This window comes from Patiria miniata, unplaced genomic scaffold (assembly GCF_015706575.1).
Source record: "Patiria miniata isolate m_02_andy unplaced genomic scaffold, ASM1570657v1 HiC_scaffold_24, whole genome shotgun sequence".
Lineage (NCBI taxonomy): Eukaryota > Metazoa > Echinodermata > Asteroidea > Valvatida > Asterinidae > Patiria > Patiria miniata.
This window is the reverse complement of record NW_024037063.1, coordinates 19218887-19242378: the sequence shown is the minus strand read 5'-3', so window position 1 is coordinate 19242378 and position 23492 is coordinate 19218887. Positions and strand designations below refer to the sequence as shown.

The 23492-nt window shown below is 41.3% G+C and overlaps 1 protein-coding gene across 1 annotated transcript; it reads left to right on the top strand.

The window, feature by feature from the left end:
- Nucleotides 1-3753: 3753 nt before the first annotated feature.
- LOC119732352 (galectin-3-like) lies at nt 3754-6020 on the top strand. Its single transcript, XM_038205810.1, has 3 exons — nt 3754-3852; nt 4861-4992; nt 5481-6020. Exons 1-3 carry the CDS (start codon nt 3754-3756, stop codon nt 5826-5828), a joined length of 579 nt encoding a protein of 192 aa, XP_038061738.1. The 3' UTR covers nt 5829-6020.
- Nucleotides 6021-23492: the final 17472 nt, after the last annotated feature.

Below are 23492 nucleotides of genomic sequence, written 5' to 3'. Positions count from 1 at the left end.
GGTCACCACATTTTTAAGCTTTTTACCAAGCCCACACACCACACTGACCAAACGTGCGCAATGAACACCCTTTCTTGGCTGATTTGACTTGACTGACATGGCTATCTTTCGTCATTACGGGCACTGAAATTCCCCTTTTTTTAATTCCCTAAATTCATTTCCCTCATCAGTTGTTGCTTCCGGCCGGAATCACCGGAATAATTGCAAGCAGTGGCAACAATCGTGGAGCGGTAAGTAAGAGCACTCCTTCGCGTAACACACACAGTCGTGTTTTACAAAACGCCCGTGGACAATTAACATACAGGGCGAGTAAAAACAAAGCAAAACCCAAATGTCGGGACTATTGTTTTAGTGAAGTTCTGCATGTAGAACTTCTGAATCTAGCCTATGAAAGCCCAATTCATAAGCTTTCTTTTTACTAAATGTACTATTAGGGAGACACCTAGGAATCATTATCTCGATAATAGGGAAACATATCAATCGATATGAAGACACATAACTCTCCCTATTGCACAGCCCCCCCCCCCCCCTTTAGAGGCAAAAGTTTGTTGACGCAATTGAGTTATATCATTTGTTGCTCGTGGTCTAATTAGTAAAAAGTACTGAATTTATGGAAAAAAAGACAAGGGAATATCGGGTTAGGGCGTTCTTTCAGCAAAACAAAAACAATTCACACATCCCTATGTGATTTGTATTCGTTTAAATGAAAGACCATTCTTGAGTATGACGGGATAAGTTACTGTAAGCAAATACAGGGTGAGTCCAAAAAAGCAGAACCCAAAACCCCCAAAACTATATTTCATATTTAAACAAATATGTAGCACCACAAATAATAACGACTGGAAAACAAATTTCATAAGCTCCTTTAGATGAAAAAAAAATGAAATTGGTCAATCCGTTCAAGGAATATCACAATTTAAACACAAAGACCCTAAAACCTGTCTTGTCCAAGAATCATCATCACAATTGCCTTCAAACATCATCAGCGATAAAATCTCAGTTTAAACGTTAACTAGAACGGCGAAGCCGCCATGGCTCGCTGTCCAAGGCAGGAAGGGAGGCTGAAGGTAGGGTTGGGGATGGGCATGATGGAAGGGGATCAGGATTCTTGTTGATGTGCCTAGGTGTAGGGGTCAGTTTTTAAATGTCAACATAAAAAGTTAACAGATTACCTAATAAATACATATGTATATAGGTTAGCCGTCACTGTATTATGGGGGAGTTTTCCATTGTTAAGGTTATTAGGACCCACTTGTGGATTTTTGCAGCCCTAACAGTGTCTTCTGGTCCCCATACTTGTAGTACCATGGGAAAACTCTTGTGTAGTCGCCACAAATGCAGAACAAGAATGGGTATACATGTACATGTAGACACAGCACCATCACCCCCTCCCCCGAACCTTACCCCATCCCAAAACCTTACCCCATCCCCAACCCGCCCCCTCCCCTACCCACACCCATTCCATCCTCCCCTAACCATCCCCACCCTATCACCTACACATCCCAACCCCACTCAAACTCCAATCCCTATCTCCTTCCCCCTCCACTGACCCGTACCCTCCCCTACCCCAACCCCCTACACCCACCTACCCTATCTTCCATTATCTGTCCTTACCCACCCTACACATCCCCATCCTAACCCTTACTTGAATTCCAATATCCCGCCCACCCCATACCCCCACCCATACATCCCCACCTGACCCCATGCAACCCCTACTCTGATCCCTATATACTGCCCCCTCCCCTTATCCAACCCCTACAACCCATCCCTACCCATCCCTACACATCCCCAACCCAACCCCTACTCCGATCCTATATCCCGCCCCCTGCCCAACCCCCTCCTAACCCAACCCCTACATCCATGCCCATCCTCTCCCTACCTGTCTCTCCCTACCTGTTCCCACCCCACCCCTACAAATCCCCACCCCACCCAAACCCAGTATTCCAACCCCTCTCCCCACCCCAACCCACCCCGCCCCACCCATCCTAGCTCCCCTACTCATCCTACTCACACAAACCCTAACTCCAACCCTATACCCCACCCCACCCCACCCCACCCCCACCCCCACCCCCACCCCCACCCCCAGCCCCAGCCCCAGCCCCCACCCCCACCCCCACCCCCACCCCCACCCCCACCCCCACCCCACCCCCACCCCCACCCCCACCCCCCCCACCCCCCACCCCCACCCCCACCCCCACCCCCACCCCCACCCCACCCCCACCCCCACCCCACCCCACCCCCCCCCCCACCCCCACCCCCCCACCCTCCCCTACCCCATCCCTACTCCAACCCCAAACCAGAAGCTCATGCACATCCCCAAAATGCATAGTGTACATGTACATGTTATACCGGTATACACACACGTACATGTTATACCAGTATACATGTACAATGTACATGTAACAATTAAAAACTTTAACATTTCCTTGAATTAAAATTCCTCAATAAAATCATAAAATTTACTGCAATGATATGAACCTAACTGAAGTTATAAAGATGATACATGACAACTGCATTTAATTTTTTTCCCGAAGTTAACTAGAACCAAAAACTTCAACATTTTTATCTGAACGCGGACGGCCGGACGGACGGACGGACGGACGGCCCGACGGACGGACGGACGGACGGACGGACGGGCGCCCGGACAGACGGACGGAAATTGGTATTACATAGGCTCGCATCTGCTTCGCAGCTCGCCAAAAATAGTTCTCAAAACCCTTTCGGAAGCCTGTCTTTAAAAAAAAAAAAGAGGAGATTTCATAAATCATATTTTTTTGCCTAAACAGGGCTGTTAATAAAGATATTGTGTATTACAGTTGGTGACAGTTGTTGAAACAAGTATTCTGTATCATTTTCTTTGTTGTTCCAAACAGTCAAAACACACAATACATTTTTTTTGGACGAGACCGGTTTTAGGGTCATTGCGTTTAACTGGTGATATTCTTTGAACGGATTGAGCAATTTCAATTTTTTTTTATGTCAAAGAAGTTTGTGAAATTGGCTTTCCAGTCATTATTATTTGTGGTGCTACTTATTTTTTTTAAATATAAAATATATTTTGGGGGGTTTGGGTTCCGCACCACATTCTTAAACACTGAGTTATCCTTACTGAGCGACGTTTTGGGCATTTCGTCAGCTTTTTCACCAAGATACGAAGTTGGGCCACTGGGTGCCGGAAAAGAATTTTGAAAAAAAATATGGTTTTGGCCTGATTCGTCCCTTCGTGAAAACACTAGAGCTAACGATTTCGTTGATTTTTTTTTTTGACAAAATGGAATCCTAGGCAGAGATGTGGAAGGAGTGATTCCCTGATTGCAGGGGTCGTATTAAGCCGTGAACCCTAAACCCTAAATTGCTACTCGCCAGTACCTGCTTCTACTCACGCCAGTACTCGAGTATATCAGAAAACCACGAGCAGAACGAGTAGCATAAACTACTCACGCCAGTACTCGAGTAATCGAGTTACTCGCCCAGCTATCAATACGACAGATCCAATAAGGTTACGCTTAGTTTATTGCAGTTTTTTTAAGAGAGATGTAGCAAGCAGGATTTCATTTTATTATGAACGATAACAAGTGTTCATAAGAAGCGCTACACCATCAACAAATTCTCCCCCATTGTGTAGACCTGCTCTGATAAACATACGTTAATCATTAACATTTGTTAATCATTAACAAAGATTAACATACGTGGATTAACGTCTAGTTCTACAATGCAAAATTATTGTTTTTTATATATTACTTTTGATAGGCGATGGCATGTCGAATACTCAACAGCTTGGGGGCAGTTGGTGCGGTTGCAATCATCGTCACTGCTGCTCTCATCACCTCTACCAATATAGTAACCGACAGTGTAAGTTAAAATATCTAGGACACTTTTTTGGGAGGATTCGAACTCGTAAACCGAGTAGACCATTTGTAATTTTGTGCGTTTGTTTCGTTTGAACCAACAAAAGTGCTCGAAATCGCAAGACAGTTGCTTTATAACTAGACTTGGCCCAAGTCTGGGCTGCGCTTGGTCTGTGCCTACAGTAAATCCAAGCATAGCGCATACGTACGTCTGTACAGTATTACGTGCGCCCTCATGCGTCGAATCCGGACCATCATGTTAAAATCGTACATATACATGCTATTTTCAAATGATGCAGCAATCCAACTTTTGCACCACATGTATGCACATGTTCTGTACATGCACACACACAGTTATGTACGTATAATACGCGTATTGTACAATGTACATACAGTGTGCGCGCATTGTTATACGCACTGAAGTGGATCGCGTGCTGAAGTGTACCTTGTCGTGCTTTTGAAAAGATGTAAACTATGTGATTTTTGTGACTTTTTTAACTTACTTTTTAAGATACCAACTTAAGCATCTGGCTGAAGCTACGTTAGCCAATACGCAAAAAATGTTTTTTTTGTTTACATAAAAACATGCCATACCTGATGTATTTTCTTTTTTCTAATTTCATTTCGGAACATGTGGACAAAATTTTGAGCGTCGCATAATATGCCATTTGACCCAACGTAAATTCGAAACGGAGCCTGAGTAACTGACGAGAATTGAAATTTACAAAACAGACCCGTTTGACAACGAAAAAAAAAAGCATTTATGCATGGGAATAAAAGAGTAATGAATCAGTCTTAACGGCCGATTGAAACCTTAATGGGTCATGGCCGTGACGACTTGCAGGCCACAGGTCATGCAAAATCTATCCAATCAGAGCGTGAATGTATCGACGTATCCCAGCGTCCTGTTTCCAGGGCGAGGGTACGAGTCATTCGACGTCCGAAGGACAATGGAGGGCAGTCTAGCGTGCTCTCAACTAGGGGTAATAATTTTTGGTCGTGTGTGTTTCAGGACGCTGGAGCTATAGGAGCAGCAATTGCCACCGCTGTACTCGGTGTTCTGGAGCTGATTCTTTGTTTCCTTGCGGGTACGTTCTCCTCGCGCATCCTGCAAAGCGCTGCCGCAATGGAAGCTGCTACTGTGGTAAGTCACGTTGATATGCAGTTATGCATTATCAATTGTGCTCCCCCTTATTAATTTAACACCATTCGGTATCTATATAGGACAAAACCAGTAAAATTTAACACCAGATAGTCCCATATAGATACCAATGGTGTAAATTTAACACTGCAGTTTTTGCAGTGTACCAGGGGCGAGCTCGCGTCAACTCGGATACGCATCCATCAAAAACCGAAGAATTGGGATCTTCCATGTATGATATGGGTATCAAAATAAAAATCCACTCCATTCCAAACGGTCAATCACAACTCCTTCACAGTCCTCCTGTCCATTGTCAAATCACAACTTGTTTAAATGAACTCTTATCAAGGCGAACCTATGTTAATCCCTTGTTACTTGTGACTTGACTTATGATCGGACGAGTGATTAACGTGTGACCGGACCTGTGATGGACTCGACTACCACACTAGGAAAAACACTGATCTATTAACTATGTCTCCAATGATACACAGGCTTACAGTGGTGGTGGGGTAGCCAACCCAGGAATGCAGTACCCGGAAGCACATGTCCAAATACAGTACCCAGCTCAGCCACCTCAGGGCCAGTACCCAGGCGCCCCAGACCAGGGGCAGTACCCAGGCCCACCGGCCCAGGGGCAGTACCCAGGCCCACAGGCCCAGTACCCAGGCCCACCGGCCCAGGGGCAGTACCCAGGACCACCGGCCCAGGGGCAGTACCCAGGCCCACAGGCCCAGTACCCAGGACCACCGGTCCAGGGGCAGTACCCAGGCGCACCGGCCCAGGGGCAGTACCCAAGCGCCCCGGTCCAGTACCCACCAACCGAAGAGCAGAAGTACTAAGCACCGTGTTATGCGTCCTGCTGGGCACAATTTCCTATGCTATAGCCGACAATATTGCTGGGTAAATTTATGTAGCTGAGTAAAAATCAACAGAGAACCAATCACTGGCAACTTAATTTGTATGATATAGTTTTGCGGGTAACCTGTTTTGGCTAAGTGTTTTTTTTTCTAAGCTTAACAGGTTCCTGTGGTAAGCGAAAGTATATGACTGAAATAAGCTGATATTGTTTTTCTAAAACGTTGTTATCATAATGATACTACATAATGATGTTTCTATTTTTGCATTATAAATATCATGTTTTAACATTCCGTGCTAGCTGTTGATGTAGGCCGAGTCACTTTTAAATTCTACTTAATTAAAGTCCTTTCAAATTTGACATGGTACTTGAAAGTTGCTGATAGTCAATGCATGATGCGAAGCAATCGTTCCTTTCAATCTGATTGTATGTACACGTGACTGTGGTACCTGGATGTGTTTGTGGTACCTGGATGTATTTGTGGTACCTGGATATTACTGTGGTACCTGAGTGTGTCTGTGGTACCTGGTTATTTCTGTGGCACCTGGATGTTTTTGTGGTACCTGGTTGTTTCCGTGGTATATGATTATTGTTTTGTTAGAACTGTCATTGTACAAAGCCAGTCAGCCCGCGGGTGCAAAAAAAGTCTCTTTTTAAGGCACAAACCGTGTGAGCTGGACACACAAAAAACCTGTTAGCTGGAAGTATGAACTGAAATTACCAGGCTGATATTTTTCGAAAATGTTTATTACGATTTTTGAATTTGTTTTACCTTTAGCGCTTACAATAGTTCATGTCCATGTTTTTCTTTTATGATATTTTATTAATCTCAGACGCCATTTTTGCTAAATTAGTCTATATGTACTGTAACGAACGCTCTAGAAGCTGTAAGATTGTGCAATTTAGTGAGGTGCAGCTCCGTAAATGAGCCCCGGGAATAGGCTCTATAAATAGACTGCTTGGGGTCTTTGGTTTAGTTCCGCGGGAAGGGTTTTGCCAGACGCCAAGACGGGTTAAATGTAATACATTGTATAAAAGTTGTTGACTCTGTTGTTAGTTGTGTAGCCAGAGGCAGACAGAAGACAGACTGTTTGAATTCAGTGAAATAGCATCGAGAAAAGATGCTGATGCTGAAGCTTCTACTTATAGGCCTACATGGTTTCACATGGAACAACATTTTTGTTTGCGTTTCCCCACGATGGAACGAAGAAGGTCCAGGCATAGGCGTGCGTTACAGTATATTAATTTTAGGATTACATTATTTCAAATAGACAAAACGAGCTGTTGAAATATATATATAAATATACGGAAATTAAGGAACTTATAACACTTTTGCTTTGTTTCGTAGTCTCTCGATTTTGTTTTTCTTATTTTGTACAGTACGTTATGGTACAACTTTAATCGAACATCATTTTACTTCTTTAAAGCTTGTAACATTTTGAGGAATCACTTGAATCGATAATTAGTTCTTTACCTGTAGTTGCTTTATCATTAGAGCCTTATTTGTTAGCAGGTTGTATTTCTTTCATCCACAAATCTTTTGAAGTATTCAAATCAAGGCAAACTAATGTGAAAAAAATTGCAATTCCAGGCCTGTTTTAATTCGCTCTCTCTCTCTTTATTTTGCCCCTCTTTTGCCCCTCTATTACTAAGGTTATTAATGTTATGGAACAATTATGTAGGAAGAATACAACCTTGTCACCATAGAAAAATACCGTTCCTTTGTCGTGTGTGATGATTATTGAATGTTGTTGATAGTAACAAACTGAATGATGGGGATATGGATATTAAGAACGATGACAAATGACTCGGACTCGACCCTGCGGTCTCAAATTTAGACTCGGATTCGACCAGCGGGATTCGACCAGCATGATTCGGGACTCGACCGTTTGAAGACGATCGTCTCCTGAGTGACCGATAAAGTATGTGCGGTGCAGAAAAAAAACGTAGCTAGGTAGGTGTATTTTGCATGCACAGCGCGTGCTTCTGGGAAACAGGTACCCCAGCGTCCACACTTGACATTGCGTAAATTCAAGCTTGATAGTGCTTGACATCAGACTATCCCGCCTGGCCTTATTGGACGTATTATATAATACATGCGTTTCCAGATCATTAAATTAGAGAAAACCTCTGAAAATGGAAACATTTCCACTGTAATGTTTCAGCAGTGTTTTTAATTTACTTCTACTCCGGACTCGGAAGAGGTGACTCGGACTCGGAGTTTGGTGACTCGAATACGAGTCTGGAAATTTGGCGCTGTGGACTAGTCGGTAACGATTCCGCCAATAAGCCACTTGACTATTATGAAACACTGCCAATTTAAAAGCACGGCCACAAACACACTCAAATACATATCGACGTTTTCATAGTGAACAGTACCCCCTGAACTTCAAACCCATGTTTCGAATAACGTATGAATGAAGTCTTTCTATAAATTTAGGGTGCAAAGTGTGACATCCATCTGTCCCTGATTAATAACTTAACATGTCAGCAATTTGCCATTCAGGTATCCTTAAGAATCACTCTTGGAGGACAACCGCATTAAGGAGTGTATCAGAATCCTAAAACCATACAGATGTCCATGATGTGACATAGACAGAAAAGAAAGTGGACCCTAAATTAGAATGACTCAATCACTTATACGTGCGCACAATGATGATTTATAAACCTGACCTATTTTAATAATTAACCAAAATGTTATCGAAAGCTGCGCTCTGTATGTTCTGTGTATACAGATATATGTTAATGTACTAATGTACGTAGAATCCAGGATGCGGAAGCCTGTGCGTTTAATATTGGGTTGATCAACCGTGCTTAAATTGCTGGTTGGGCGCTGCATTCGATTAGATAGCGGTTCAACCAGCATTTGGAAGTTGAGGTCTACCACTGGCTTTCCTCCACTAACAACTCCCGACAGTACCACTGGTAAATACATATTTCATTCAGAGTTGATTTTTCGATACATATGTCCGGTTTGGCCTTCAGATAATTTGAGGCTTGTTCACTATAAACAATCGGAATACAAACTCAAACACAAGCGCAGCCGTTGGTATAGTGGGCGTGACCATGGAGCTAAAAACAACGGAGGTTTAGGGTGTCATGCGACCAACCTAGTACGCGCAGGACCATGCAGGGATGTAGGACCGTCGTTTGTACAAGACCAAATGACAAAGTGAAACACTTTAAAGTAGGATGTTTTGAGGCTTACGTGAATAATCAACTACTGCAGTAGCCACGCAGGCCATTTTCAGCCTTTAAAGGTGCACACTGCTTTTATTTTGAAAAAAAGTTACCAACCCATTTATTATCAAAAAAGCTAATAACAGGATTAAAAATCGTAGGCCCTACTGCTACTAGCCTAAGCGCCCTGTGAAATTGTTCCCTCAAGCTTGCTGTCATTTCAAGAAAAGTAGGCCCAGTGATTTGCAACGATCAGTCACTTGCAGTCAATTGAAGTCATTTGATTGATTTTTTTCGGAAATGAAACAGTAGACAAAATCATGTTTCATGTATCAAAAGGTTGTATACGGATGCACACTGTTTTCTCGAGAAGTGTAATATTCACTGAGCTTGAACTTAAAAAAAGGTCAGGCTTTGAACATTATTCTCTGTATTGTGCGTGGCGTTATTACTGAACACGAACAGAATGCATGGAAAGCACTTGATCCTTAACTCTAAGCCCGCGGGTGTGTCTTTTCCTGGACTTTGGAATTGGTAGACAACGCAAACGTATTCTATACACTTGGCCATCAGCTTTGTGTTGCTGCCCACTTTAACTGTTTATATGTTTAGAGGAACAAAATAAAGACACTATAAAATAGGTGGAAATGGAAAAGGTGTACCAAATATCTCTGAAACAAGACAAGGTCAGCCCATTTTATTATCATTTATTTTCGTTTTTCACCATCATTTCAGTATTGTTATTTCTCTACCCAACATATGATTTATAAGTATTTCCCGTTGTGTTAAACTCAAGCGTCTCATATACACGTACAAACTGAACATTGTTTGCCTTACATTCTCAATGTTTTGTTACATCCATGATGTTTGTGTTTAAAATCCTGTGGAAAGTCCCAGTTAATGTTTTTTTCTCGAGATCCCTACCCCACAAGCTTAGCTTATTTGTGGATTCCGCATTTCTACAAACAAATCCGGTGTCATATAAAAGTCCGACTCCTATGAAAATCGGACTCCTTTTTCCAATTATTGGTTAATCCCTCGCACATGACAGGTCACTGTCATATAAATAGGCCTATTTATAGGCTATTACCATGTTTACGCTTGCGCAATACTACAAACGAGTCCACAGTTCCTGGAGTCGAATATTCACGCTACACCGGCGGCAGCCATGTTCTGCGGTGGTGCAAGACTCGCGTGAGTCGCCCTCTGGTAGTACGCACGCACTGCGGGTTCCTTCGGCCAATACGGATACCAAACTGCGCGTGCGCCTCGTCTTTAAGAAGCGTGCAGAATGCACGTGAGTTCTACCGCAGTAAAAGCTTCCAAAAATATTCTTGTTGCCGAATTCCACTTAACATTGTATACATTATCTGCTTATTACTTTGTATACTTGTGCTAACTCAGAGATGAAATAAAGTTCAGTTCAGCTCAGTTCAGTTCAGTAAAGCTGGTCTCAAAGCGCACACAATTCTATTCAATCGGCTCCGTCAGAAGGGCTTTTCACTGGAGGACTTTTCATGCATAATATTTTTCACATTTTTGTGTAAACACAACCGGGAATCCTTGTTCAAGTGTTTTTGTTTTGGACCAGGATGAAGCTTAAACAAGTCTAATCAATAGGTGACAATAGGTGAGAGAGTCAGTGAAGCATTGAGTCAGGTACAAAGGATGCGGACATTAGCCGGTGTAGCGTGCATATCCGAATAAATTATTGAGCAATTCGCCCTAAAACTCCGATTTCTCTTGGGTGTTTTTTTTTTTTCAGGACACGCTGTATATTAAAAAATCATCAGAGCTTCGAAGTATTTTGAGTGCTGACCGAAAAAGTTCAAGATGGCCAGCTACAAGACTCCGATGATAGCAATCGGTATCATTCACATTATTGATGGGGTGCTGCTGCCTATTCTATGGGGCATTGGCTGGCTCTTTGAAGGTTATATATCTGTATATGCCGCACCAGTGTGGGGTGGTATCGTTGTAAGTATTTCAAATTCGGTTCTTGAATCAACTGACCGACTGACTGAACGTTTAGTAGTAAAGTCTGTCACGAGCCAACATCGCCCACCGAGCAGGTCAATATGGCCCATCAAGGGCCTATCGGGTTTATCTCCAGTATACAGGGTGGATAAAAAAAAAAACGAAACCGAAATATTATTGCTAATTCCAACAAAAGTAGGGCACATGTGAATCAAAGGGAAATATTCTCTGTTAAGGTTGAATTTCCTTTTTAAAATGATACCCTGATTACGTAAATACATTCACGGATGACTGAGCAGTGACCAATTTTATGAGAGGGTTTATTTAGAGACTTGCGCCACTTTTCAATTGTGGTTTTTGTGGTGTCATTTGTCACAGAGTGAAAGGCTATGGTTGCCAATCAAGGCGGGTGGTGGAAAAAGAGATCTCACCATGTAAACTTGATATTTATTCGCACAGTGTTATTTACATAATTTAACATGTCCCTCACATGTCCAATCCACACTGATAATTTCTGACGATTGAAACTTTTGTCAGAAGTGAAATCCGCCGGTGGGTGATGCAATGCTGCATGCTGGCGGACGTTCTGCGTGTTCACGGCTCCGTTCATGCAAAAGGCAGCCTCATCTCCGATGATGAGATTTTCCAAAAATCTGTTTGGACGGTCAAGTATCCACTGGCAAAACCTAAGACGTCTCGGAAGATCACCAGGAAGCAGTTGATGTCGTCTCACAATTCTGTAAGGGTACCACCGGACATCCAGCCTCACAATTCTGTTGAATGTGGCTGGGGGCAGTCCTAGACCATTTCGTCTATGGCTGATGCGTTCTCCCTGTTGCGGGGCCTGCTGGACCGCATTGATGTTTTCGGGTGAGCGCCCAGTTCTTCGTCGCCCAGATCTTCCCTTGCTTAAGTTTAAACTGGTTCCCTCACTCTGGTACTTGCGAACATTGCGCCAAATCGTTGTCTTAGCTGCGGAGGACGATCTTGAAAGTTTTCAGCAAAAGCAACTGCCACTTGCTGAAGGCTCCCGTCTCCAACCACTTCGACACAACCAAAACTGTTCTCTTGTAAGCTGCATTCTCATGTTCGCCTGAATGTGTTTTAAGAAACTGCAATCTTGTCCTCACCCACTTGCTAATTTAAAGAAGGTTATGCAATGAATAAGGCCAATGAATGCCACAATTGAAAAGTGGCGCAGGTCTCTAAATAAACCCTTTCATAAAATTGGTCACTGCTCAGTCATCCGTGAATGTATTTACGTATTCAGGGTATCATTTTAAAGAGGAGATTCAACCCTAACAGAGGATATCTCCCTTTGATTCACATGTGCCCTACTTCTGTTGCAATTAGCAGTAATATTTTGGTTCCGTTTTTTTTATCAACCCTGTATAGTGTGGCTGTTATAAAGTGATACGATTGTGCACTTTGTGACTGAAGCATGAAACTTCGCACGTTGGTTCTTATTGCCATGAAAAAAATTTCAGATGTGAAAACATTTCATATTTGACCTCTGGTGACCTTTGAGAGGTCAATGACCTTTACATGCACTATTTACAACAATTGGTCTTGAAAACACCATTTTTCCTATGACCCAAGTCTACGTCATACGTCTTAAGGCCATGAAAATATAGATCAGATGTATACATATTTATCGTTTTTATGATTTACTCTTTATATAACCCCAACTTTTTTAAAACTAAGTAGATTTTCGTGCTGATTTTTGTTTACATTAGGTACGTGCTGATTTTTGTTTACATTAGGTAGGGCATTTCATATTTGACCTCTGGTGACCTTAAAGTCAATAAACTTTGTATCCTCTATTTTTATATATTAATTAATATTTATTATTCAAAAGCCAACTATTTCATGATCCAAATCTAAACGTTGGCTCTCTGTGACTTGAAAAGAATTTTCAGATATGGGGACATTATATCTGACCTTTTGTACCCTTTGATAGGTCAATGAACTTTAAATACCTTTTTTGTTTGCTATTTTTCATATTTATTCGTCAAAACACCTTTTTCTCGTGACCCAAGCCTCAATATTGCAAAAGAAAGGTATTGCACCTAGTATTATACAGTCATGTAATGAATTCAAATCACACACAAACTTTTGGGGTGACATCTAAACTCCATTTTCCTTTTTCAATTGGCAGACGCAACATGTTGCGACTGGGAAAGAAGACTGTTGGTAATATGTACAAATATAAAATGTCTACCAATAGTCACTCTTGTGTTCTTATTACACTCTGTGTTATCTAGATGGACTTGGGTCACCGCATTTTTAACCTTTTTACCAAGCCCATTGCTCACTGTTACATTGTGATTCTTGTCCAATGTACCTCTTGTATTCTGTTGCACCCCCGTCTGCCCTTCAAAAAGGGAAATGGAGATCAGATGTCATAACAATATTGTCCTTGGGGTCTGAATTCAATTAGACATGCTGCAGAATAATACTTAAAATACACTTGTTTTGAATTATTTAGACTTGGGTCATGAAAAAGTGGCAATTGGAATATTAAATATGATAAATAGCATCAAAGAGGGTATGCAAAGTTCATTGAATAAAAACGTCATACACGCGTGCGCACCACTAATTACTAGCGCCCATCGGATAAAAGTTCAAGGTGCGTTCACTTCCGGTTCCATTCATGCTATGCTGCACCGTATGATGTAAGCATGGTTGAACTGAGATGACGTCACACTAACGAACCGAATATGGAGAGAGATAAGTTGGGGGTGAAGAAGCTTGCCCAATGACACCACATTGTTACAAGCAGCTGGATTTAAACCTCTGCTCTGATCACGAGTCACCAACCTTAACCATTAGCCCACACACCACACTGACCAAACGAGCGCAATGAACACCCTTTCTTGGCTGATTTGACTTGACGGACATGGCTATCTTTCGTCATTACGGGCACTGAAATACACATTTTTTTTAATTCCCAAAATTCATTTCCCTCATCAGTTGTTGATTCCGGCCGGAATCACCGGAATAATTGCGAGCAGTAGCAACAATCGTGGAGCGGTAAGTAAAAGCACTCCCTCGCGTAACACACACAGTCGTGTTTTACAAAACCCCTGTGGACAATTAACATACAGGGCGAGTAGAGAAAACCCGAAACCCAAATGTCGGGACTATTGTTTTAGTGAAGTTCTGCATGTAGCACTTTCTAAATCTAGCCTATGAAAGCCCAATTCATAAGCTTTCTTTTATATTACTAAATGTACTATTGGGGAGACACCTAAGCATCATTATCTCGATAATAGGCAAACATATCACTTAATATAAAGACACATAACTGTCTCCCTATTGCACAGCCCCCCCCCCCCCTTTAGAGGCAAAATTTTGTTGACGCAATTGAGTTATATTATTTGTTGCTCGTGGTATAATTAGTAAAAAGTACCGAAATTTTTTTTTTTTTTATATTTTTCCTTTGTTAGGCGATGGCATGTCGAATACTCAACAGCTTGGGGGCAGTTGGTGCGGTCGCAATCATCGTCACTGCTGCTCTCATCACCTCTACCAATATAGTAACCGACAGTGTAAGTTAAAATCTCTAGGACACTTTTTGGGAAGGATTTGAACTCGTAAACCGAGTAGACCATTTGTAATTGTGAGCGTTTGTTTCGTTTAAACCAACAAAAGTGCTCGAAATCGCAAGACAGTTGCTAAATATTTAGACTTGGCCCAAGTCTTGGTTGCGCTCGGTCTGTGCCTACAGTAAATCCAAGCATAGCGCATACGTACGTCTGTACAGTATGACGTGCGCCCTCATGCGTCGAATCCGGACCACCATGTTAAAATCCTACATGTACATGTTATTTTTAAATGATGCAGCAATCCAACTTTTGCACCACATGTATGCACATGTTCTGTACATGCACACACACATGTACGTATAATACGCGTATTGTACAATGTACATACAGTGTGCGCGCATTGTTATACGCACTGAAGTGGATCGCGTGCTGAAGTGTACCTTGTCGTGCTTCTGAAAAGATGTAAACTAAGTGATTTTTGTGACTTTTTTAACTTACTTTTTAAGATACCAACTTAAGCATCTGGCTGCAGCTACGTAAGCCAATACGCAAAAAATGCTATCCGAAAACTTTCCATAAAAACATGCCATACCTGATGTAATTTCTTTTTTCTAATTTCATTTCGGACCATGTGGACACAATTTAGAGCGTCGCATAATGTGCCATTTGACCCAAAGTAAATTCGAAACGGAGCCTGAGTAACTGACAAGAATTGAAATTTACAAAACAGACCCGTTTGACAAATTTTCCTACTCTATTACGCTTTTCAACGAAAAAAAAAGAGCATTTATGCATGGGAATAAAAGAGTAATGAATCAGTCTTAACGGCCGATTGGAACCTTGCTGGGTCATGGCCATGACGACTTGCATGTCACAGGTCATGCAAAATCTATCCAATCAGAGCGTGAATGTATCGACGTATCCCAGCGTCCTGTTTCCAGGGCGAGGGAACGAGTCATTCGACGTCCGAAGGACAATGGAGGGCAGTCTAGCGTGCTCTCAACTAGGAGCAATAATTTTTGGTCGTGTGTGTTTCAGGACGCTGGTGCTATAGGAGCAGCAATTGCCACCGCTGTACTCGGTGTTCTGGAGCTGATTCTTTGTGGTATTGCTGGTACGTTCTCCTCGCGCATCCTGCACAGCGCTGCCGCAATGCAGGCTGCTACTGTGGTAAGTCACGTTGATATGCAGTTATGCATCTATCAATTGTGCTCCCCCTTATTAATTTAACACCATTTGGTATCTATATAGGACAACACCAGTAAAATTTAACACCAGATGGCTTCATATCGATACCAATGGTGTAGATTTAACACTGCAGAGTTTTTGCAGTGTACCAGGGGCGAGCTCGCGTCAACTCGGATACGCATCCATCAAAGACCGAAGTATTGGGATCTTCCATGTATGATATGGGTATCAAAACAAAAATCCAGTCCATCTCAAAGGGTCGTTCCCAACTCCTTCACAGTCCTCCCGTCCACAGTCAAATTACAACTCCTATAAAGGCGAACCTATGTTAATCCCTTGTTACTTGTGACTGGACTTATGATCGGACGAGTGATTAACGTGTGACCGGACCTGTGATGGACTCGACTACCACACTAGGAAAAACACTGATCTATTAATTATGTCTCCAATGATACACAGACTTACAGTGGTGGTGGGGTGGCCAACCCAGGAATGCAGCACCCGGGAGCACAAGTCCAAATACAGTACCCAGCTCAGCCACCTCAGGGCCAGTACCCAGGCGCCCCAGACCAGGGGCAGTACCCAGGCCCACCGGCCCAGGGGCAGTACCCAGGCCCACCGGCCCAGGGGCAGTTCCCAGGCGCACCGGCCCAGGGGCAGTACCCAGGCGCACCAGCCCAGGGGCAGTACCCAGGCGCCCCGGTCCAGTACCCAGCACCCGAAGAGCAGAAGTACTAAGCACCGTGTTATGCGTCCTGCTGGGCCCAATTTCATATATAGAGCTATAGCCGACAATATTGCTGGGTAAATTTATGTAGCTGAGTAAAAATCAACAGAGAACCAATCACAGGCTACTTACTTTGTATGATATAGTTTTGCGGGTAACCTGTTTTGGCTAAGTATTTTTCTAAGCTTAACAAGTTCCCGTGCTTAGCGAAAGTACATGAACTGAAATAAGCTGATATTGTTTTTTTCTAAAACGTTGTTATCATAATGATACTACATAATGATGTTTTTTTTTTGCATTATAAATATCATGTTTTAACATCCCGTGCTAGCTGTTGATGTAGGCCTAGTCACTTTTAAATTCTACTTAATTAAAGTCCTTTCAAATTTGACAAGGTACTTGAAAGTTGCTTATAGTCAATGCATGATGCGAAGCAATCGTTCCTTTCAATCTGATTGTATGTACACGTGACTGTGGTACCTTGATGTGTTTGTGGTACCTGGATGTGTTTGTGGTACCTTGATGTGTTTGTGGTACCTGGATGTGTTTGTGGTACCTGGATGTGTTTGTGGTACCTGGATGTTACTGTGCTACCTGGATGTGTTTGTGGTACCTGGATGTTACTGTGCTACCTGGATGTGTTTGTGGTACCTGGATGTTACTGTGGTACCTGGATGTGTCTGTTTTTGTGGTACCTGTTTGTTTGTTTGTTTGTTTGTTTGTTTTTGATGGTACATGGATGTTTCCCTGGTATATGAATATTGTTTTGTTAGAACTGTCATTGTACAAAGCCAGTCAGCCCGCGGGTGCAAAAAAAGTCGCTTTTTAAGGCACAAACCGTGTGAGCTGGACACACACAAAAACTGTTAGCTGGAAGTATGAACTGACATTACCAGGCTGATCTTTTTCGAAAATGTTTATTACGATTTTTAAATTTGTCTTACCTTAAGCGCTTACAATAGTTCATATCCATGTTTTTCTTTTATGATATTTTATTAATCTCAGACGCAATTTTTGCTAAATTAGTCTATATGTACTGTAACGAACGCTCTAGAAGCTGTATGATTGTGCAATTTAGTGAGGTGCACCTCCGGAAATAAGCCCCGGGAATAGGCTCTATAAACAGACTACTCGGGGTTCTTTGGTTTAGTTCCGTGGGAAGGGTTTTGCCAGACGCCAAGACAGGTTAAATGTAATACATTGTATAAAAGTTGTTGACTCTGTTGTTAGTTGTGTAGCCAGGGGCAGACAGAAAACAGACTGTTTGAGTTCAGTGAAAGAGCATCGAGAAAAGATGCTGATGCTGAAGCTTCTACTTAGGCCTACATGGTTTCATATTGCACAATATTTTTGTTTGCGTTTCCCCACGATGGAACGAAAAAGGTCCAGGCATAGGCGTGCGTTACAGTATATTAATTTTAGGATTACATTATTCCAAATAGACAAAACGAGCTGTTGAAATAAATATATATAAATATACGGAAATTAAGGAACTTATAACACTTTTGCTTTGTTTCGTAGTCTCTCGTTGTTGTTTTTCGTATTTTGTATAGTACGTTATGGTACAACTTTAATCGAACATCATTTTACTTCTTTAAAGTTTGTAACATTTTGAGGAATTACTTGTATCGATAATTAGTTCTTTACCTGTAGTTGCTTTATCAATAGAGCCTTATTTGTTACCAGGTTGTATTTCTTTCATCCACAAATCTTTTGAAGTATTCAAATCAAGGCAAACTAATGTGAAAAAAATTTGCAATTCCAGGCCTGTTTTAATTCGCTCTCTCTCTCTTTATTTTGCCCCTCTTTTGCCCCTCTATTACTAAGGTTATTAATTTTATGGAACAATTATGTAAGAAGAATGCAACCTTGTCACCATAGCAAAATACCGTTCCTTTGTTATGTGTGATGATTATTGAATGTTGTTGATTGCTAAAAGCGCAGCCATTAAGGGTTCATAGTAACAAACTGAATGATGGGGATATGGATATTAAGAACGATGACAAATGACTCGGACTCGACCCTGCGGTCTCAAATTTGGACTCGGATTCGACCAGCGGGATTCGACCAGCATGATTCGGGACTCGACCGTTTGAAGACGATCGTCTCCCGAGTGACCGATAAAGTATGTGCGGTGCAGAAAAAAAACGTAGCTAGGTACGTGTATTTTGTATGCACAACGCGTGCTTCTGGGAAACATGTACCCCAGCGTCCACACTTGACATTGCGTAAATTCAAGCTTGATAGTGCTTGACATCAGACTATCCCGCCTGGCCTTATTGGACGTATTATATAATACATGCGTTTCCAGATCATTAAATTAGAGAAAAGCTCTGAAAATGGAAACATTTACACTGTGAGGTTTCAGCAGTGTTTTTAATTTACTTCCACTATTGTATTCAATGTTACTCCGGACTCGGACTCGGAAGAGGTGACTCGGACTCGGAGTTTGGTGACTCGAATATGAGTCTGGAAATTTGGCGCTGTGGACTAGTCGGTAACGATTCCGCCAATAAGCCACCTGACTATTATGAAACACTGCCAATTTATCAGCACGGCCACAAACACACACTCAAATACATATCGATGTTTTCATAGTGAACAGTACCCCCTGCACTTCAAACCCATGTTTCGAATAACGTATAAATGAGGTCTTTCTATAAATTTAGGGTGCAAATCGTGACATCCATCTGTCCCTGATTAATAACTTAACACGTCAGCCATTTGCCATTCAGGTATCCTTAAGAATCACTCTTGGAAGACAACTGCATTAAGGAGTGTATCAGAATCCTAAAACCATACCGATGTCCATGATGTGACATAGACAGAAAAGAAAGTGGACCCTAAATTAGAATGACTCAATTAGGAAAACACATTTGGCGGTGATCAGTAAAAGGCGTAGGCCTACTCGTGTTGCTTGAAAACTCGCATATCCCAGTTTAATGTACAGAATACATTCCATTTTGACCTTTTGGTCTGTTGAAATGTTGCAGATCCTCTTTTAGGGAAAAAAACAGGATTGTGACGAAAGTTCACCTCTCATTAATTTTTAAACACTCATACGTGCGCACAATGATGATTTATAAACCCGACCTATTTTAATAATTAACCAAAATGTTATCGAAAGCTTCGCTCTGAATGTTCTGTGTATACAGATATATGTTAATGTACTAATGTACGTAGAATGGAGGATGCGGAGGCCTGTGCGTTTAATATTGGGTTGATCAACCGTGCTTAAATTACTGGTTGGGTGCTGCATTCGATTAGACAGCGGTTCAACCAGCATTTGGAAGTTGAGGTCTACCACTGGCTTTCCTCCACTAACAACTCCGGACACCATTGGTAAATATATACTTCATTCAGATTTGATTCTTCGATACATTATGTCCGGTTGGGCCTTAGAATAATTTGAGTCTTGTTCACTATAAACAATCGGAATACAAACTCAAACGAGAGCGCAGCCGTTGGTATAGTGGACGTGACCATGCAGCTAAAACCAACGGAGGTTTAGGGTGTGTCATGCGACCAACCTAGTACGCGCAGGACTATGCAGGGATGGAGGGCTAATAACAGGATTAAAAATCGTAGGCTCTACTGCTACTAGCCTAAGCGCCCTGTGAAATTGTTCCATCTAGCTTGCTGTCATTTCAAGAAAAGTAGGCCTAGGTGATTTGCAACGATCAGTCGATTGCAGTCAATTGAAGTCAATTGATTGAATTTTTTGGGAAATGTAACAGAAGACATAATCGTGTTTCATGTATCAAAAGGTTGTATACGGATGCACACTGTTTTCTCAAAAAGTGTAATATTCACTGAGCTTGAACTTAAAAAAAGGTCAGGCTTTGAACATTCTTCTCTGTATTGTGCGTGGCGTTATTACTGAACACGAACAGAATGCATGGAAAGCACTTAATGATCCTTACCTCTAAGCCCGCGGGTGTGTCTTTGGGATTGGTAGACAACGCAGACGTATTCTATACACATTGCCATCAGCTTTTGGTTGCTGCCCACTTTAACTGTTTATATGTTTAGAGGAACAAAATAAAGACACTATAAAATAGGTGGAAATTGTAAAAGTGTACCAAATATCTCAGAAACAAGACAAGGTCAGCCCATTTTGTTTTCATTTAATTTCGTGTTTGACCAACATAGTTTCAGTATTGTTATTTCTCTACCCGACATATAATTTATAAGAGTAACTTCGTGTAAATACTTCATATAAGTGTCCACGCTCAAAAAATCGAATTTTTTAAAACTTCGAGGGGTGAAAAGACTTTGGGAGCAAGTAACAACAATAGACAAAATTTTGGGTTATTGTATATCCTTTTGCAGTAGCGCTCCAAAAATGGTAAATTTCACAAAAACCTTGAAAAAGTGTATTTTCAGTGATTTCCTTTGTTTTGAGTAATAACTTGTATAATTGTTATTGTTTATGAATCAAGCACATTTTCACAAACAGAATCAGACTCTGTATCATTTTTAGACCAGTGGATGAATAGTAGGTCGTGTACTCCCATTCCCCACTCAAACCTGGCTAGGCCCCGCCCACTCCCCCTGTGCCACCGAATTTTGAACTTGTGTGTTGCATAACGAAACAAATGTAAATAAATATTATACAAGTGGACACTTCAGAAATTACATAGACTTCCTTTTCACACCCACCCACCAATAAATTGGCTTTGTCGGTCAAATCATCGGGGAAAATATCGGTTTAAAAAGTTTAATTTGGTTACTTGCTCCCAAAGTCCTTTCATCCAGCAAAGAATTAAAAAAAAAAAAAATTGAACGTGGACACTTATATGAAGTATTTACACGAAATGACTCTTAAAAGTCATTTCCTGTAAATACTTCATAACAGTGTTAAAAAAACCGATTTTTTTTTTAAAACAAATTTGAGCATGGACACATGTGAAGTATTTACACGAAATGACTCTTAAGTACGGAGCTTTTAAAGGGACATAGGTGAAGAAAAAAAATGAAAAAATCATCGTAAGAATGAAAAAAAATCTGCGTTCGAACGAAAAAAATCTGCGTTCGAACGAAAAAGCTGTTTGCTGTTTGCTGTAAGCTGTTTGCCCTCCCTGTGCTGCCCCACCACTTATGTGGGTGATTTGGTCACGTTTTTTCAGGTCCAACATGCATGACATATGTGCCCAATGTAGGTCCGTGGCCCAAGTACAGGGATTTCAATAACAGGTCTTAAAGCAGTCTATGAGCTTTCAAACGGTCTTACTAGGGCTTGCTGTTAGTTGGTCATGACGTTTGACCATTGCAATGAAGATCTAGCTAATTGTCCTTCTTTTTTTAAGAGTCCCTATCCTGTTACAATACTAGCTACAACACAACCCCCCCCCCCCCCCACCCCATCAGTCCCACCCATTATGCTATGCTGAGGCAACACACTTATGAGACATTTTTAAAAGTAATTTGCCTTTTTGGTTTCTTTTTATAAAGTGAGGCAAGTTTTAAAAAAATAATTAAAAAAGGCTATATAATTATCTTTCAAATTTTTCAGGTAAATAAATATAACTGGTCGTCATTGTGATTTTCAGAAATTTGTCTATCCACAAATCCTTTACAGTATAAATGTTCATTCCTAATCCTTGTAATAGTTCCAAACTTTAGAAGCGACTGACATGTATATATTGTTTGATCATTTCTGGCTTTCAATAAGCCTATTTTACTAGTCTAACACTAGTACATGTACATGTACTTTCTGCTTCCTCACTTTCAGATACGGGATTCACTAATTAGCTGATTCCTACTCATACTCATAGCAATCGACAAACATGTCGGGCTATTCTGATAGCCATGGCTAGCCCGACATGTTTTTTGGTGGTCCATGGATAACCAGTTAAATGTGGAGAAACTGTTGCACTTACAAGAGCATGATATGAGTCAGCTCATGATTGATACGTTTTACATGTTTGGTACAACAGTTTCCAGGGCAAAGAATGTTTTGACCCACAAAAATCACCCACATAAGTGGTGGGGCAGCACAGGGAGGACAAACAGCTTACAGCAAACAGCAAACAGCTTTTTCGTTCGAACGCAGATTTTTTTCGTTCGAACGCAGTTTTTTTTTTCGTTCGAACGCAGATTTTTTGCGTTCGCACGCAGATTTTTTGCGTTCGAACGCAGATTTTTTTTCGTTCGAACGCAGATTTTTTGCGTTCGCAGGCAGATTTTTTGCGTTCGCACGCAGATTTTTTGCGTTCGCACGCAGATTTTTTGCGTTCGAACGCAGATTTTTTGCGTTCGAACGCAGATTTTTTGCGTTCGAACGCAGATTTTTTGCGTTCGAACGCAGATTTTTTGCGTTCGCACGCAGATTTTTTGCGTTCGAACGCAGATTTTTTGCGTTCGAACGCAGATTTTTTGCGTTCGCACGCAGATTTTTTGCGTTAGAACGCAGATTTGTTTTCATTCTTACGATGGATTTTTTCAATTTTTTTTTTCACCTATGTCCCTTTAAAAGCTCCGTACTTAAGAGTCATTTTGTGTAAATACTTCATAAGTGTCCACGCTCAGAAAATCGATGTTTTTTTTTTGTTTTTTTAATATTTTGTGGGATGAAAGGACTTTGGGAGCAAGTAACCAAAATGACATTTTAAACCGATATTTTGCCCGTTGCCATGGTTACGGGCCATTATGTGTTTTGGAAATTTTGGGGCAATTTTGAGGCTGCAAAATTCATTTTTTGCGTTATTTTCGAAGGTCATCAAGCCAAACTGTAAAGTAATATCACAAAAGTAACTATGTCATGACAAAGTATCATCCTTACTCTTACAAGAAAAAAATAGAAACTTTTCTAAAAATTCCCTTTATATTATTTTTAGGCCCTATATGTTTTTACAACTAGCAAAATTGCATTTTTTTTACCCCATTTTTATCCCTCCAAAATGGCACTTGCCAGGGCACTCAGAATAATTTCCCTTCGGCTATGGTTAGTTCAGACAATGGTCTTTTCATATCTGGTGAAAAAAATCTTGGGTTATTGTATATCCTTTGTGCAGTAGCGCTCCAA

Bases quoted from the DNA above. Each gene is read 5' to 3' on its own strand.
- LOC119732352 (XM_038205810.1), top strand. From the start codon at position 3,754: ATGGCATGTCGAATACTCAACAGCTTGGGGGCAGTTGGTGCGGTTGCA. The intron at 3,853-4,860 runs GTAAGTTAAAAT...TGTGTGTTTCAG, and splicing joins CCAATATAGTAACCGACAGT to GACGCTGGAGCTATAGGAGC. The intron at 4,993-5,480 runs GTAAGTCACGTT...AATGATACACAG, and splicing joins CAATGGAAGCTGCTACTGTG to GCTTACAGTGGTGGTGGGGT.